General features: G+C 45.5%; 1 protein-coding gene across 3 annotated transcripts in view; it reads left to right on the top strand.

The window, feature by feature from the left end:
- Positions 1-16,440, top strand: part of CFLAR (CASP8 and FADD like apoptosis regulator) — a 55,548-nt gene that overhangs the window by 28,761 nt on the left and 10,347 nt on the right. For all 3 annotated transcript variants that reach the window (XR_009541098.1, XM_060152340.1, XM_060152341.1), the window contains exon 9: positions 14,240-14,750. Coding sequence is in view for 2 of the 3 variants with exons in the window: in XM_060152340.1 (XP_060008323.1) it covers positions 14,240-14,750 (511 nt within the window). In the remaining variant the exon portion in view is untranslated. The remainder of the gene's footprint in view (positions 1-14,239; positions 14,751-16,440) is intronic.

Below are 16,440 nucleotides of genomic sequence, written 5' to 3'. Positions count from 1 at the left end.
CGGGTTCGTGCGCCGGTCCGCGAAGATTCCACATGCCACGGAGCGGCTGGGCCCGTGAGCCATGGCTGCTGAGCTTGCGCGTCCGGAGCCTGTGCTCCGCAACGAAAGAGGCCGCAACAGTGAGAGGCCTGTGTAACGCAAAAAAAAAAAAGAATGGTACCATGGTGAGTTTTATGGGAGGAGAATCCAACAGAAGATCAAATTAGCAAATATTAGGCTGAATTTCCCAGGATTTAAGGTATGATCTCACTTTCTCATGCCCTATATTTGGTTGGATGTGAGAAATGCTATCTCCTGAGCTATAGATGTGTCCTTTATTTATTTATTTAATTTTATTTTTCTTAAATTGAGGTGTAGTTGATGTACAAGATGTGTTCTTTCTGTTTTAGCCATTAGTATTCACATAAGAATGAGAAAATATTTTCTCAGTGAGTAACTTCCTGCTTTAAAAGAGATTGTGTAATTGTCCTCCTCTTTTGGTTGTAATCAGTTCTGCTTCATGCGTTAGCAGGAAGTTCCCCACTGGACTTGGTGCAGGATGTGTAGCTGTTGTATGAGGAGAATCACAAAGATAAAGCCATGACTTGTTGTGAATTTGTGGCTATAATCCACTGTCTGCTTCCCTTACTGAGTTAGGGGCCTCTTTTAGGCAGGGACTGAGTGTATATTTGTATTTTTCTGTATTATAGGATTGAGATCAGAGTTGAGCCCTGGAATACGACTGTGTGGGTATGAATCATGGCTTTGCCATGGCCTAGCTCGTTACCTGTGGCAGTTTTTCTAGCCTCTCTGTAGCTCAGTTTTTCATCTGTAAAATGCGTTAATAACAGGACCCACCTCATAGGGAGGTTGGGAGGAATGAATGAGTCCCACCTGTAAAGAACTTTGGGCAGTGCCTGACACACACACTGTAAGCACGTACTAAATGCCAGTTAATGTTATTTGTCCATTTTGTTTGTTTAATTTTAGTTGCAAACCACTGAGCTAGAACTTGCCATGGCTTTGTGCTTGGTACATGGAGCCTGACCCAGACAAGTGAGGGACCAGAGAACTGGAGTCCTGAGGCCTGCTCTGGGCTCATGGGGGAGTGGGGCAGGTCCCCATAGCCTGGGGCTAACTGGAATAGAAGGGGTAACCCCAAGAGGGGGTAACTTCTGGGGACATACGCAGGTGGATAGCTGGGGAGACTACTACTAGTCATGGTATGAGCGGGCATGACAGAGAAAGAGAATCTGAACACAAACGCCAGGGGGAGGGAGCGCAGAGAGTGACAAGGCCTGATGCGAGAGAAAAATGGAAAGGAGAGTAGAATCAGAATCTCTAGGAGCTGGAGCAGCGGCATCTTTGATGAGGTAAGAACAGGTATTGGCCTGAGGTGCATTTGTACATCTGCTTCCTTGACTCAAGCTCTCCCTGCCTCTGGGAACAATACAAATAACTGGGCCTGAGGCCACATCTAGATGATTGTCTAGATGATTCGTCTAGACAATTCGTCTAGACACCAGTTCGTCTAGATGATCCTGTGGGGTTTCCTTTGTCTCTTCCCTAGTTAACTTTCTCACTTGGTTAACGCTGAACATTTGGGAGGAGTGCAGGAGTCTGGCAATAAACATTATTACTAGAAATGAGGGCTCTCACTTCTTGTAATAAATCTCTTATACATATCACTGTATTATCTTATTGGTTCTTTTCTCTGGAGAACCCTGACTAATACAAGTTTTTGTGTGGACATATATTTTCAATTCTCCTGAGTGGGATTGCTGGTAAATACCACCCCCTTCACCACCTTTTTTTAAAACTGTCTCAAATTCTCTTCCTCTTCACAGCTTCTTGCCCAGGTTCACTTCACCAGCCCACTAATTGTTCTCTCTTCCTAAGGATCTAACTCTCTCAAACCCATTAAAAAGAAAGAAAGAAATAAAGAAAGAAACTAACAGTAATATGGTAAGACTAACTTGAGGGTGGTAGTGATCAGGGTGTAAATTTTTTTTTTTTTTTGCTGTGTTGGGTCTTCGTTGCTGCGTGCGGGCTTTCTCTAGTTGTGGTGAGTGCGGGCTACTCTTCATTGTGGCATGTGGGCTTCTCATTGTGGTGGCTTCTCTTGTTGTGGAGCACGGACTCTAGGGCACGCCGTCTTCAGTAGTTGTGGTGCTCGGGTTCAGTAGTTGTAGCTCTCGGGCTGTAGAGTGCAGGCTCAGTAGTTGTGGCGCATGGGTTTAGTTGCTCCACAGCATGTGGGATCTTCCCGGACCAGGGATCAAACCCATGTCCCTTCCATTGACAGGCAGATTCTTAACCATTGCGCCACCAGGGAAGTCCCAGGGTGTAAAATTTATTAAAAATATACTATGTGTCAGGTGCTTTGCTAATTCCTTTACAGGGATTCTCACTTAATTTTCATAAATATTACTGCAAGATAGGTACTATTATCCCCATTTTCAAGGTGAGCAAGTAGAGCACAATAAACTCCCTTTCTAACTTCTCTAGTTAAGTAATAGAGCTGGGATTTGAAAGCTTGACTGCAAAGCCTCTGCTTTCAGCTACTTTGCTGTAAGTTCCATGCGGGTGGGGAGCTTTTCCTATGTGTCTCCAGAACCTGGAACCATGCCTGGTACGTGGGAGCTCAGTAAATATTTGTTGGGTGAATGAATGAAGGAGTAAGCTCTACTGGTCTTGGTGTGTTTCTAAAACCATTCCTTTGTACCTGTAGAATTTGGAAGACTCTCTTATACCTATCTTTTCCTGTCCTCAAAAAAAAAAAATCAGACTTTTATCCAGAATATGTAATTTCCCCAAACCTTTATAGATTTATACTTCCTTTACCCCATAAATGTTTATTGCACCCCTGCTGTTGCAGAACACCATGCTTGGGACTTCCCTGGTTGCCCAGTGGTAAAGAATCCGCCTTCCAATGCAGGGGTTGTGGGTTTGATCCCTGGTTGGGGAACTAAGAAAAACAAATACTGTATGCTAACACATATATATGGAATCTAAAAAAAAAAAAATACATGGTTCTGAAGAACCTAGGGGCAGGACAGGAATAAAGACGCAGACGTAGAGAATGGACTTGAGGACGTAGGGAGGGGGAAGGGTAAGCTGGGACTAAGTGAGAGAATAGCATTGACATATATACCCTACCAAATGTAAAACAGATAGCTAGTGGGAAGCAGCCGCATAGCACAGGGAGATCAGCTTGGTGCTCTGAGACCACCTAGAGGGGTAGGATAGGGAGGGTAGGAGGGAGACACAAGAGGGAGGGGATATAGGGATATATGTATACGTTTAGCTGATTCACTTTGTTATACAGCAGAAACTAACACACCACTGTAAAGCAATTATACTCCAATAAAGATGTTAAAAAAATCATTTAAATATAAAAAGCAGTGAATGGTATAGTTGATACACCAAATCATGTTACTGCAGTAAAAGATAAGTTTGGTAGAGTACTGAAGCAAAAAGAAATAAGTTCATATTAAAGTTTGGACACATTAATTATTCAAATTAAAAACAAAAACAAAAACACCCCACCATGCTTGGCCCTTGTGAAGCAGGTATGGAGGCCATGAAGTAGAGTCTGGCCTCAGAGACACATTGTGAACAAAGATAAGGTTATAAGGTTATTGTTTGGTGGCTCATTCTTGAGAAGAATCCTTGGAGAAGTCAGTAACCTCTTCTTGGAGCAGACATGGAGACTTAAGGTTTTGAGGCTAATTAGTTCAGTGACTTTGTGCTTGGTGTCCTCAGTGTTGCATCACCTGTGTCAGAGACCTAGCAAAGCTAGACCTGTGTGAGGCCCTGCTTTGAGGTGCCCTGACATAGCACTGGACTTTTGCTCTTGTTTGGAGCCGAGAAGCGAAAGCCTCACATCACAGACACTTGGACTCTGGACCTTGACCTAGGGCTCTGGCTGGTTTTTAGGCTGCTGAATGAAAGCTGGTGTTTGCAGATTTTAAGAGGACGTGTTTATTCCTCTCTTCTCCCTGCTCATTCTGAAAAGCTCGAAGATTTTTCTATACTTTTAACCAGGCTAAGGCTTAGATGCTTCTAGCAGATGCTGCATGTTTCCCTGGGAAATCTTGCATAAGTAACCTTCCTCTTCTAACAGAGCAGCAGTAGTCCTGAAAGCCCGGAGTTGATCGTAGAGAGCTTTGCACTGGTGTTGATGGGAGCTTGGCTGCTCGTTGGGATTACCCAGCCTCCTCTCCTCATTTTCCCTTAGTGGAATGGGCAACAACCCAAATCAGTAGCATTTTCTTGCGCTGATAGATGTAAACATATCTCAGCAAGGGGGATCGGAGCAGCCACTGTGGCCTCTGCTCCTGAGCTTTGAAGACACGTGGTAAGTGACGCATGAGATGGTAGATGGAGGCTTTGTTCCCATGGAGCGGCTACTGCTGCCTGCCAGCTTGAGTGCCAAGGAAGTGGGGTCTCCCCTCTTAACTCCTGTGGGATTAGCAGACTATTAACAATAGCTTCCCTGTGGGCAAAAGACCAGGAAGTCTGTGGTGGTCTGCTTTTTTTTCTGGGCATTCTTATCCTCTGAGATTAAGCAGCCATTCAGTTGGAAACCTAGCATCACTCATGAAATTTCCCTTTAAATCAGTGCTACATAGCAAACCCTTTTTTCACAGACAGCATAAAGCTAGGGTAGAAAGAATCACAGGTCCACGATCCCTTATTGGAGACCCTTGCATTTCAAAATTTTAAAGTTTTAAGAGTTGAGAAAGATGACATGGCCCACATACCGTAATTTATAGAACATTCCAGTGGGGTCTAGGGCAGGACCCCATAATCAAATATGTGACTATTTCTACAGCAAAAGGAATGGATATTTACACTAAGTGGAATAAAGGCTATAAATAGCTTCTCATCAGTTCAGGAAAGGTTTTGCCACAAAATGAGTCAGGGAAAAGAACCTAAGTTTTTCAGAGCTTTTGGGGCCTTGGAATTGTGGATAGGAGTGGTGGGTATGTGGAAAAGCAGAGGACTTTTAGGCCACCTGAGGGACCACAGAAGCCTCTCTTGACATGTTTATTATTGATATTGTTTTCTCCTAAGAAAAGCTAGTCCAGAAGGAATTACTAGTGATCATTTGTGCTTAAAAAAAAAAAAGACATTTATAAAGTAGTTTATAATTTTGAGTGTATATGGATTGTCCAGTAACACCCCTGATTGTTGGTGTCCCTGAACAAGTGGAAAGTCAGATTTATACAAGCCCCACTCCCCACAACCCCGCTTCCTCCCTCACTCTTTATTCTGTCTATATTCACCATCATCCTTCCACTTGGGGGCCTTTCCTTTGCCCTGTTTTTTTGGAGCCGCAGCTGAATTGCACCTTTCCCATAATCTTCTCTCCAGGTGTCTTAGACCACACTGATCTTCCCTACTCTGATTTCCTATTTTACCTAAAATCCTACTGTTCTATGTGACATGTCAGTCATTGTTTTGTGCACATTTATACACTTTGCTTCTCTAGCAAGATTATGGGCTCCTTGAAGAACAGGAACTACATTGTCTACTTCATCTGTATTGCCTCATCACAGTGTTTCTGTAACACAGGAAGAGGAACTTTGTAAAACATGAGTTTTGGGGTCAAGTGAGTTTAAGAAATAATTTGTTGGGCTTCCCTGGTGGCGCAGTGGTTGAGAGTCCGCCTGCCGATGCAGGGGACACGTGTTCGTGTCCCGGTCCGGGAGGATCTCACATGCCGCGGAGCGGTTGGGCCCGTGAGCCGTGGCCGCTGAGCCTGCACCTCCGGAGCCTGTGCTCCGCAACGGGAAAGGCCACAACAGTGAGAGGCCCGCGTACCGCTAAAAAAAAAAAAAAAAAAGAATTTGTTCCTCTTTAGGAGATTTGCAGTGCATATTGGCCTTAAAGTTTCCGATCAGTGTTCCTGTAACGAAACCTGGTTAAGTCTTGTCAACCTTGCATTTCTCATTCACATTTGACCTCAAAACTCCCCTTTCCACTAAGAATATCCTGCCCACTTGTGTTCCATTCATGCGCCTTATAGTAACTTGAGCTGGGCTTATTAAAGGTACTCAATAAGTGATCATAAATAGACTGATGAAGCGTCCCCTCCTTCTTATTTATTCTGTACATTTATTTAATGAATCCTTTTTTTTAGATAGTGTCAAGATAAATGTGAGCTCATTTTCGGTCAAAACACATTCTAAATGAATGAGATCATGACATTTTATTTAGTTCTTTGGATTTCATCTCAGTAGTCCCCAAACGGGTGGGTAATGCTGATCCTAGCCCTTCACTAACAGCCCTGTACTAATTTCAAGGCCAGAAGAAATCCCTCATCATTTCAGGAAGTTAATAAAGGAACAGCTGAATTTTAGAGAGATAGGGCTGGGTCAGGAGTGGGGTTTCCAGGGTGGGTAGAAGGAGAAGTGGGACTAATGCAGTTGGTTGAAGCTTTATTTTCCAAACTCAACACCCATGTTTTTCTTCCCCTATTTGCAAGTAAGGACGAGGAAGTTACTGTTGATACATGGGACATAGAATCTGGCTGCTCTGAGTCCGTTTTAGTTTAGACTGTAGAGACCTCCCTCTGGTTTCTGAGGAGGTATATTCCATGCAAGAGATGCATCGCAGGCAGGCTCCATGATTTGTGGTGCAGTGGCTGCCTCTATATTCTTTAAAACTAATATATTTGAATAAGCACTCACAGTTTGCAAAGCATCTTGACAGAAATCTCAATGGGTCCTCTCCGCCACCTTCTGGAGGACACGGTATAGGCATTGGTATTGATCCATTTTATATATGAATAAACTACAGATGTACTTTGTTCAAAGTCACACTGTCACAACCCCCTTGATCCTATAAATTAGACTGGGCTATATCTGTGTTCTTGCTGGCCCGAGAGAACAACAGCTAGCATCAGTCCTCACCAACTGATAGAGGAAAGATGTGCTGTTATTGGGAAATGCCAGCTGTGATGACTTCAGGCTGTGTCCATCGAGTGACTGTTGCCACAGGGATATTTAAGGGATGCTCCCTCTTGGTCTGAGGCCCATCCAGATTTGGTGCTCTGATTGGCCTTGGGGACCTGTATAGCTTTTGGATTCCCCTCCAGCTTTTAGCCCTTTTCCTTCTGTTCTATTAGGTAAGGACTTCCTGCCCTAGACCTCAGATTCCCATCTCCTTCTTAGCTCTTCTACTAATATAAGTTAGTTTTTTTTCAGGACCAGTTCGTTTTTTTTCAGAACCAGGCAAGGTTCAGACCAGTAAGTGGGTGGAAGAGCCAGGACTGAAACTCAGATCTTGTGATTCCAAGACTGTTCCTCTTTCACCCGTATCACGCAGCTGCCTGCTGACTGCCTTGTGGCAGCCCAGCTGCTGCTCCAGCCAGAACCTGTGGGGAGGCCAGATAAAGAAAAGAGATTAAGGCACAGGACAGCATGTGTTCTGTCCAGACCTCTGCATATCAGGATGGAAAGGGAGACTGTGGCTTTCTTTCAAGGACTTTGATAAGGGACTAAATCTATCAGTGAAAAGAGGCTTTTGAGGGGAGCAAGCCAGTCTGAGATAACAAGTAAACAACAGAGCTTTGCGTCTGGTGTTTCTCTGTTTGCTTCTGCCCCCTAGAGGAGAGAATGCTCCATGACTGGAGAGTGTGACTCCTGAAAGGGAGAGTTTGGACTAAAGCAGTGGGGATGGCATTGGAGTCCTAATCCAGGTTCTCTCACATGGTACAGCGCTTTGTTTCATCCTGAGCACAGAACTGGGTACTGAAGCCTTGCCTACACCCTCAGAAGCCATGCCTAGTGGGCGGTGCTGCCAAGCCTTTTCTACCACTCTGAGATCCTATGTGGACAAGTGAGGTATTTAATAGGTTTTCAGCAGCTGTCATTTCCTGATAATACTTACTTATCACAGGGTTTTAAGGAGGTTGGCACCTTCTTTATATCTCTTCATTATGACGTGACATATATATATATATATATATATACAAATTCATTTTTTCACCCTTACCTACGGGCCAGGCAGAAGGAGAAAAGTAAGTAGCCTAACTACATTCTTAGGGAATGGTTATTATCATTCCCTTTTGTTGACTTACCTGGTGAAATATTTATCTGATAATGTGTACAAATCACTCCAAAATTTAGTAGCTTAAAACAACAGTATTAATTTATTTATATCTCTCACAGTTTCTGTGGGTCTGGAATTTAGGAATGGCTTAGCCAGGTTGTTCTGGCCCTGAGCCTCTTGGGAGATTGTGGTCAGATGTCAGCTGGGGTCATCTGAAGGCTTGATTGGCTTTGGAGGGGCTTCTCAGGTACTCAGTCACGTGGCTGGTTGGTGCGAGGCCTAAGTTCTTCTCCATGGAGGCCTCTCCACATGGCATTGGGGACCTGTATTGAGTGTTCTCAAGACATGGCAACTGGCTTCCCCCAGAGTGAGTTGTTCCACAGTGACCTGGCTTTGGAAGTCACGTTGTATCTCTTCTGCCACATTCCATTCATTAGAAATGAGTTACCAAGTTGGTCCACATTCAAGGGGAGGGGAATTACACTCTATCTTTTTAAGGGAGGAGTGTCAAAGAATCATGGACTTATTTAAAACCGCCATATCTGGCAGGATGTGGGTCTCCTGAGTGGAATGTTCTACAAGACTCTATGTGATTGTGTCCAGATACTGCTCATAGGCTAGGTGAATTAAATTAAGAGCACACAAGCCAGCTCTTATTTGTCCAGTGGCTGCTTGGATTCCAGATTTTTGTTAACCCAAGGCTGTGTTTCTTTTCCAACTTTTAATCTTTTTCCTGTTTCCTGCTGAGAAGCCAGAAGAGAAATTGTGATTGCTTACTTTTACTTTTATAGTTTACTAGTGGTCGGTAAAGTTGGCAAGACAAGACAGTTGAAACTATTGGTTGAAGCTGTGAGTCTCTGAATTATTTGTCTATCCATACTTCATATTGTTCCCATTTAGTGTCGAGAATTGAGAATTTGTAGTAAACTGTTATATGTACCTTCAGTTATTTATCTCCCCTTGACCCCTTTGTGTGATGCCTAAACTGGTATGAGATAGGACCCCTCTGTTCCTTGGTGGAAGTTATAGGTACTCTGATTACTACCATGTTGTTTGGTTTGGGGTGAATGCAGTCGTAGACTTCTGGAAGGTCATACCCCAGGGGAGGAACAGAAGTGGGTACATAGTCATGAGACAGGGAAGCAAATCCAGAGAAGTGGCTAATAGTTTGGATGACAGCCTGAATTAGGAGATTCTTGTTTAGCCTCTGGGCTTAGGACAGAATGGTTTTTCTGCTCTGAAAATGGACTAAGAACTGGAGGCATCCCTCAGAAAAGGAGTAGAAACTTAATGGGTAGCTCAATAGGATGTGGACTTTTTGAATGAGGAAGAGAAAGATGTCTCTCTTTGCTATTAGAAAGATGAAACAATTCGGTACCTACTTCTCCAATGAAGGCAAACTGAGCAGATGGGAACAAAGTAGATGGGAAGGATTTCTAGGGTTCCAAGGCCATAGAAACTTCTAGAAGATGAACAAAAAGATTTTTAAAAAGAGAACAAGGAATATTTTTATTGAGCACCAGGAGCTTTATTTGTATTATCTCACTTAATCTTCATAGCATCCTCATGGGGTGGGTATCTTCACTTCCACTTAAAGCTAGGGAGACCCACTTCCTTAAAGCAATGCAGCCTGTAGGTGTGGTGAGGTCAGTGTTAGAAGGCAGGCTTGTCTGCTTTTTCCACTGCTTTACACTGCTTCTCGAGGCAAAGTCAACCCAGGATTCCTGGAAACTAGGAGAAGAATCTCTGGGGGCCCTGTAGGGCAGGGGTCCCCAACCCTCCAACCACTGACTGGTACCGGTCCGGGGCCACACAGCAGGAGGTGAGTGACGGGTGAGCAAGCGAAGCTTCATCTGTATTTACAGCCACTCCCCATCACTCGCATTATTGCCTGAGCTCCGCCTCCTGTCAGATCAGTGACGGCATTAGATTTTCATAGGAGCGTGAGCCCTACTGTGAACTGCGCATGTGAGGGATCTAGGTTGCGCGCTCCTTATGAGAATCTAATGCCTGATGATCTGAGGCGGAGCTGAGGCGGTGATGCTAGCGCTGGGGAGCGGCTGCAAATACTGATTATCATTAGCAGAGGGGTTTGACTGCACAGTGACCATAATAAGTCAATTGCTCGCAGACTCATATCAAAACCCTATCAGTGAGGGGCAAGTGACAGTTAAGCTGCATCTGGTGGCAGGCTTTAAGTCAGAATCCAACACTTACTTTAGTCCATGCGTGGCCCACCCATTATTTTATTTACCGTTTCCGTCCACACCTCTTTCCCGTACTGCGCACTTGTCTCAGTCACAGTTTTGGTAAGCCCTCAAGCTAACCCTAGCCAAAATAGGTAAAAAACAAACAGTGCTGGAGAGCTTCTTTGAAAAGAGGAAGGGCTTCCCTGGTGGCGCAGTGGTTGAGAATCTGCCTGCCAATGCAGGGGACACAGGTTTGAGCCCTGGTCCGGGAAGATCCCACATGCCGTGGAGCAGCTGGGCCCATGAGCCACAACTACTAAGCCTGCGCGTCTGGAGCCTGTGCTCTGCAACAAGAGGGGCTGCGACAATGAGAGGCCCGCGCACCGCGATGAAGAGTGGCCCCCGCTTGCCGCACCTAGATAAAGCCCTAGCACAGAAACGAAGACCCAACGCAGCCAAAAATAAATAAATTAATTAATTTTTTTAAAAAAGAGGGAAAGACCCAATGATGAGACAGCAGAAGACTCTAAGACTGCCAACAAAAAGAAAGCTTCATTTTAAAGGAAATACCAAGAGTCCTACTTAAATTATGGGTTCATTGCAACAGGTGATTCACATTCTCCAAACCTGCTTTGTATAATTTGTGGCGACTGGCTATCCAACGGAGCCATGAAACCTTCAAAACTGCTTCGCTACATGGAGACCAAGCACCCTGCGTCAAAAGACAAGCCTTTGGGGACTTCCCTGGTGGTGCAGTGGTTAAGAACACACCTGCCAATGCAGGGGACACGGGTTCGAGCCCTGGCCTGGGAAGATCCCACATGCCGCGGAGCAACTAAGCCCACAACTACTGAGCCTGCGCTCTAGAGCCTGCGAGCCACAACTACTGAGCCCGCGTGCCTAGAGCCCCTGCTCTGCAACAAGAGAAGCCCGCGCACCGAAATGAAGAGTAGCCGCCTCTCGCTGCAACTAGAGAAAGCCCGTTCGTAGCAACGAAGACCCAACGCAGCCAAAAATAAATAAAGAAATAAATTTATATATAAAAAGAACCCCACAAGCCTTTGGAGTTTTTCAAAAGAAAAAAACGTGAACACGAAGAACAGAGACAATCATTGAAGGCTACCACTTCATCAAATGTGTCTGCATTGAGAGCATCATTCTTAGTGGCTAACTGCATTGCTAAAGCTAAGAAGTCCTTTACTATTGGTGAAGAGTTGATCCTGCCTACTGCTAAGGACATGTGTCATGAGCTTTCAGGAGTGGCTGCAGTTCAAAAGGTGGCACGTGTTCTTCTTTCGGCTAGCACCGTAACTAGACGAATTGATGAAATAGCAGAAGATATTGAGGCACGGTTGTTAGAGAGGATTAATGAGTCACCGTGGTACTCAATCCAGGTTGACGAGTCTATCGATGTTGACAACAAGGCAACAATGCTTGTTTTTGTGCAATATATTTTTCAGGAGGATGTGCATGAGGATATATTATGAGCACTTTTGTTGCCAACCAACACCACAGCTGCAGAACTATTCAAGTCTTTGAATGATTACATATCAGGAAAACTGAATTGGGCATTTTGTGTTGGTATATGCACAGATGGAGCGGCTGCCATGACTGGACGGCTTTCTGGTTTCACTACGGGTCAAAGAGGTCACTTCTGAATGTGTGTCTACGCACTGTGTCATCCACAGAGCAAAATGCCGGCTAGCCGAAAAATGGTACCTGAACTTAACAATGCTTTGCAGGACATGGTTAAAATTATCAACGACATTAAAGTGCATGCCCTTAACTCACATCGGTTCGTGCCCCTCTGTGAGGAGATGGACCCAGAGCACACACGTCTTCTCTTATACACAGAAGTGACATGGCTTCTAAAGGTAGATCACCGGCCAGAGTTTTTGAGTTATGAGAGCTGCTCCAGGGATTTCTTGTAGAAAAACAGTCACCACTGGCAGCAAATTTCAGTGACACAGAATGGGTTGCAAAACTTGCTTACTTGTGTGACATATTCAACCTGCTCACCGAACTCAGTCTGTCACTTCAGGGGAGAACGACAGCTGTGTTCAAGTTGGCAGATAAAGTGACTGCATTCAAAGCCAAACTGGAATTATGGGGGTGACGAGTGAACATTGGGATTTTTGACATGTTTCAAACATTAGCAGAGATTTTGAAAGAGACTGAACTGGGGCCTTCTTTCTCCCAGCTGATGCATGATCACCTCTCTCAGCTTTCAAAAGAGTTTGAGCATTACTTCCCAACCACAAAAGACTCCCAAACTGGGAAGGAATGGATCTGCAACCCATTTGTGAATAAGCTGGGTGAATCGACTTTGTCTGCGCTAGAAGAGGATCAATTGCTTGAGATCGCAAATGATGGTGGCCTTAAAAGTATGTTTGAGACAACTTCAGACCTCCATACATTCTGGATTAAAGTCAAGGTGGAATATCCTGAGATTGCCACAAAAGCATGGAAAAGCCTGCTTTCATTTCCAACATCCTATCTTTGTGAAGCAGGGTTTTCTGCAGTGACAGCAACCAAAATGAGATCATGGAGTAGACTGGACATAAACAACACTCTTCCGGGCTTCCCTGGTGGCGCAGTGGTTGAGAGTCCGCCTGCCGATGCAGGGGACACGGGTTCGTGCCCTGATCTGGGAAGATCCCACATGCCGCAGGGCGGCTGGGCCTGTGAGCCATGGCCACTGAGCCTGCGCGTTCGGAGCCTGTGCTCCGCAACGGGAGAGGCCACAACAGTGAGAGGCCCGCGTACTGCAAAAAAACCAAACCAAAACAAAAAAACACACTTTGGGTGTCACTGTCTCCCGTCACCCCCAGATGGGACCATCTAGTTGCAGGAAAACAAGCTCAGGGCTCCCACTGATTCTGCATTATGGTGAGTTGTAGAATTATTTCATTATATATTACAATGTAATAATAACAGAAATAAAGTACACAATAAATGTAAAGCGCTTGAATCGTCCCGAAACTTCACCCCACCCCACCCCCAGTCTGTGGAAAAAGTGTCTTCCACGAAACCGTTCCCTGGTGCCAAAAAGGTTGGGGACCGCTGCTGTAGGGCGTCTTGGCCAAGGGCCCTCCCTTGCTCAGTCAAAGGCTACACTGGGAAGTAGGTCATGAGAGGAGCTGGGGAGTCTGGGAATGGTCCCAGCTTAAATCCAGGGGCCTCCGGATCAGCTCACAGCAGGTGGAGGTGAGGGAACTCATGACCTGGGTCACCCTTTCTGCGGCCATTGGATCTAGGTTTAGATCTCCATGCTGCAAATGCACCCATTCCTATGAACTTGTGAGTTATTGTAAGAAAGAGCCCTTTGAACAATCCCCAACTTTGTTTTGGCTAAAAGGAAAAAGTATTTCCTCTCTTGGTTCGTTTAGACTAGAGATGGACTCAGTCTCTGCCCGTGGCCAGATGCGGTGGTGGCCTCAGGCAGGGGAAGTGGTATAACAGGGGACAGACCATAACTGGGAACCTGGGACATGAAAGTCACACATTTCATGTTTTAGGCTGATTCTATCCCTCCTGCCCTGTTCTTAGGTCCTTTAAAGCCTCAAACTATGACACAAAAGCAGAAACAGACAAGTAATTAGACCATGTTTAGGATTGCTACCCAGTGTTTCTTGAGCTTTTCTTACTCCTGTGTTTTTTTTTGTTAATTTTTGGCCGTGCTGGGTCTTCTTTGCTGCGCACATGATTTCTGTAGTTGCGGCGAGCAGGGGCCACTCTTTGTTGTGGCGCGCGGGCTTCTCATTGCGGTGGCTTCTCTTGTTGCGGAGCACGGGCTCTAGGCACATGGGCTTCAGTAGTTGTGGCTCACAGGCCCTAGAGCACGGGCTCAGTAGTTGTGGCGCACGGGCTTAGTTGCTCCGCAGCATGTGGGATCGTCCCGGACCAGGGCGCGAACCCGTGTCCCCTGCATTGGCAGGTGGATTCTTAACCACTGCGCCACCCGGGAAGTCCCTCCTGTGTTGTTTTTCATGTTTGTTTGTTTTTTCCAGACATTCTTGAGGAAACCTTCACTGCCCTGGGCTATGAAGTCAAGCGTTTCTTACATCTCACTGTGGAAAATATAATGCACATTCTTGGCCAAGTTGCGCACATGCCCCAACACCAAGACTACGACAGCTTCGTGTGTATCCTGGTGAGCCGAGGGGGCTCCCAGAGCGTGTTTGGCGTGGATCAGACTCACTCAGGGGTCCCTTTAGATCATATCAGAAGGATGTTCATGGCAGATGCATGCCCCTCTCTCTCAGGGAAGCCAAAGGTCTTTTTTATTCAGAACTATGTGACGTCAGAGAGCCAGCTAGAGGACAGCAGCTTCCTGGAGGTGGATAGGCCATCAGTGAAAAGTGCAGAATCCAAGGCCAGGCAGCCCGGGGCCTGCGTGATTCACCGAGAAGCTGACTTCTTCTGGAGCCTGTGCAAAGCGGACGTGTCCCTGCTAGAGCGGTCCTCCCCTTCACCGTCACTGTACCTGAAGTGCCTCTCCCAGAAGCTGGGGAAAGAAAGGTGAGCCACCCAAGCTGTGGTGGATCCTGGCCCCAGTTGTTTATTTTCTGCTACCAGGATGGAAGTGCCACTGTGCCATATTTGATGCCCTTTTCTTCAGGGGGAGGGATTTTTCATTCCTTGTTGGGGTTGCCTGAGGAGTATGATAATAGACTCTGCACAGTTTATGAATGCTTTGTACTTCAGAAGGTCATATAGTAGTCAGCTTGTGGTTTGGATATTTTCCTTCAAAATTAAGAAATGTCTTTTTTTTCTTATTACAAAAACAATACATACTCCTTACTGAACATAGATCATGAGATATAGATGCTGAAAGCAGAACATAACAAGCAGTTATAATCCTACTTAGTAGAACTAATCTGTTAACCAGATCTTGGTGTGTTGCCTCCCAGATCATTTTTGGATACTGATACAATCATATATAAAGATGTTCTTTAAGCCAAAATGAAATCATAATCTACTGTTACTTTATAACCTGCTTTTAGTTTGTGCAACAGTATATTTTTACATGTCAGGAATCACATTTTTATGGCATCATTTTATTTTATTTATTTGCTTAAAAATTTATTTAATTATTTATTTATTTTTGGCTGAGTTGGGTCTTCGTTGCCGCGTGCAGGCTTTTTCTCTAGTTGCAACGAGCGGGGGCTACTCATTGTGCAGGTTTCTCTTGTTGCGGAGTACCGGCTCTAGGCATGCGGGCTTCAGTAGTTGTGGCACGCGGGCTCAGTAGTTGTGGCTCACGGGCTCTAGAGTGCAGGCGCAGTAGTTGTGGTGCACGGGCTTTGTTGCTCCACGGCATGTGGGATCTTCCCGGACCAGGGCTCGAACTCATGTGCCCTGCATTGGCAGGCAGATTCTTAACCACTGAGCCACCAGGGAAGTCCCTATAGTATCATTTTAATGTCTACAGAGCAGTCCCTAATATGGCTATAGCATAATTTACTTGGCCAGTCTTTAGTTGTTGGGCAATGTTTTACTTTCACAAAAAAGAAAGTGTTCAACGTCTTTGTAGCTCAGTATTTGTGCTTATTCTTAATTGTTTTCTTGAAGGGAAAATTCCCAGAAGTGGAATTACTGTGTTGAATGACAAGCATTTTTTTTTTTTTTTTTTTTTTTTGCGGTACACGGGCCTCTCACTGTTGTGGCCTCTCCCTTTGCGGAGCACAGGCTCTGGATGCACAGGCCCAGCGGCCATGGCTCACGGGCCTAGCCGCTCTGCGGCACGTGGGATCTTCCCGGACCAGGGCACGAACCCATGTCCCCTGCATCGGCAGGCAGACTCTCAACCATTGCGCCACCGGGGAAGCCCGACAAGCATTTTTAAAGCCTCTGATGCATCTTGTCAGGTTGTCCTCTAGGACAGTTAGACCAGCTTTTTGTTTTTGACCACGCCACGCAGCTTGCAGGACTTCAGTTCCCAGACCAAGGATTGAGCCCGGGCCCCTGGGAGTGAGAGCGCCGAGTCCTAACCACTGGACCCCAGGGAATTCCCATAGATCAGCTTTTATGAGAGAGTCTGCATCCCTGAATTCTCACTGATACCGTGTGCTCGTTTATTTCCCCAAGTCTTGAGGTTGATAGGTGAAAAATGGTACCTAGCTATACAGGTCTGCAAGTCTTTGTAACTTAGACATTTTTGATGTTTATTGGCAAGGATACTTTTCTAAGGGAAACGTTGGTGACCTGG

Source organism: Lagenorhynchus albirostris, chromosome 6, assembly GCF_949774975.1.
Source record: "Lagenorhynchus albirostris chromosome 6, mLagAlb1.1, whole genome shotgun sequence".
Lineage (NCBI taxonomy): Eukaryota > Metazoa > Chordata > Mammalia > Artiodactyla > Delphinidae > Lagenorhynchus > Lagenorhynchus albirostris.
This window is presented reverse-complemented; position numbering and strand designations above follow the sequence as displayed.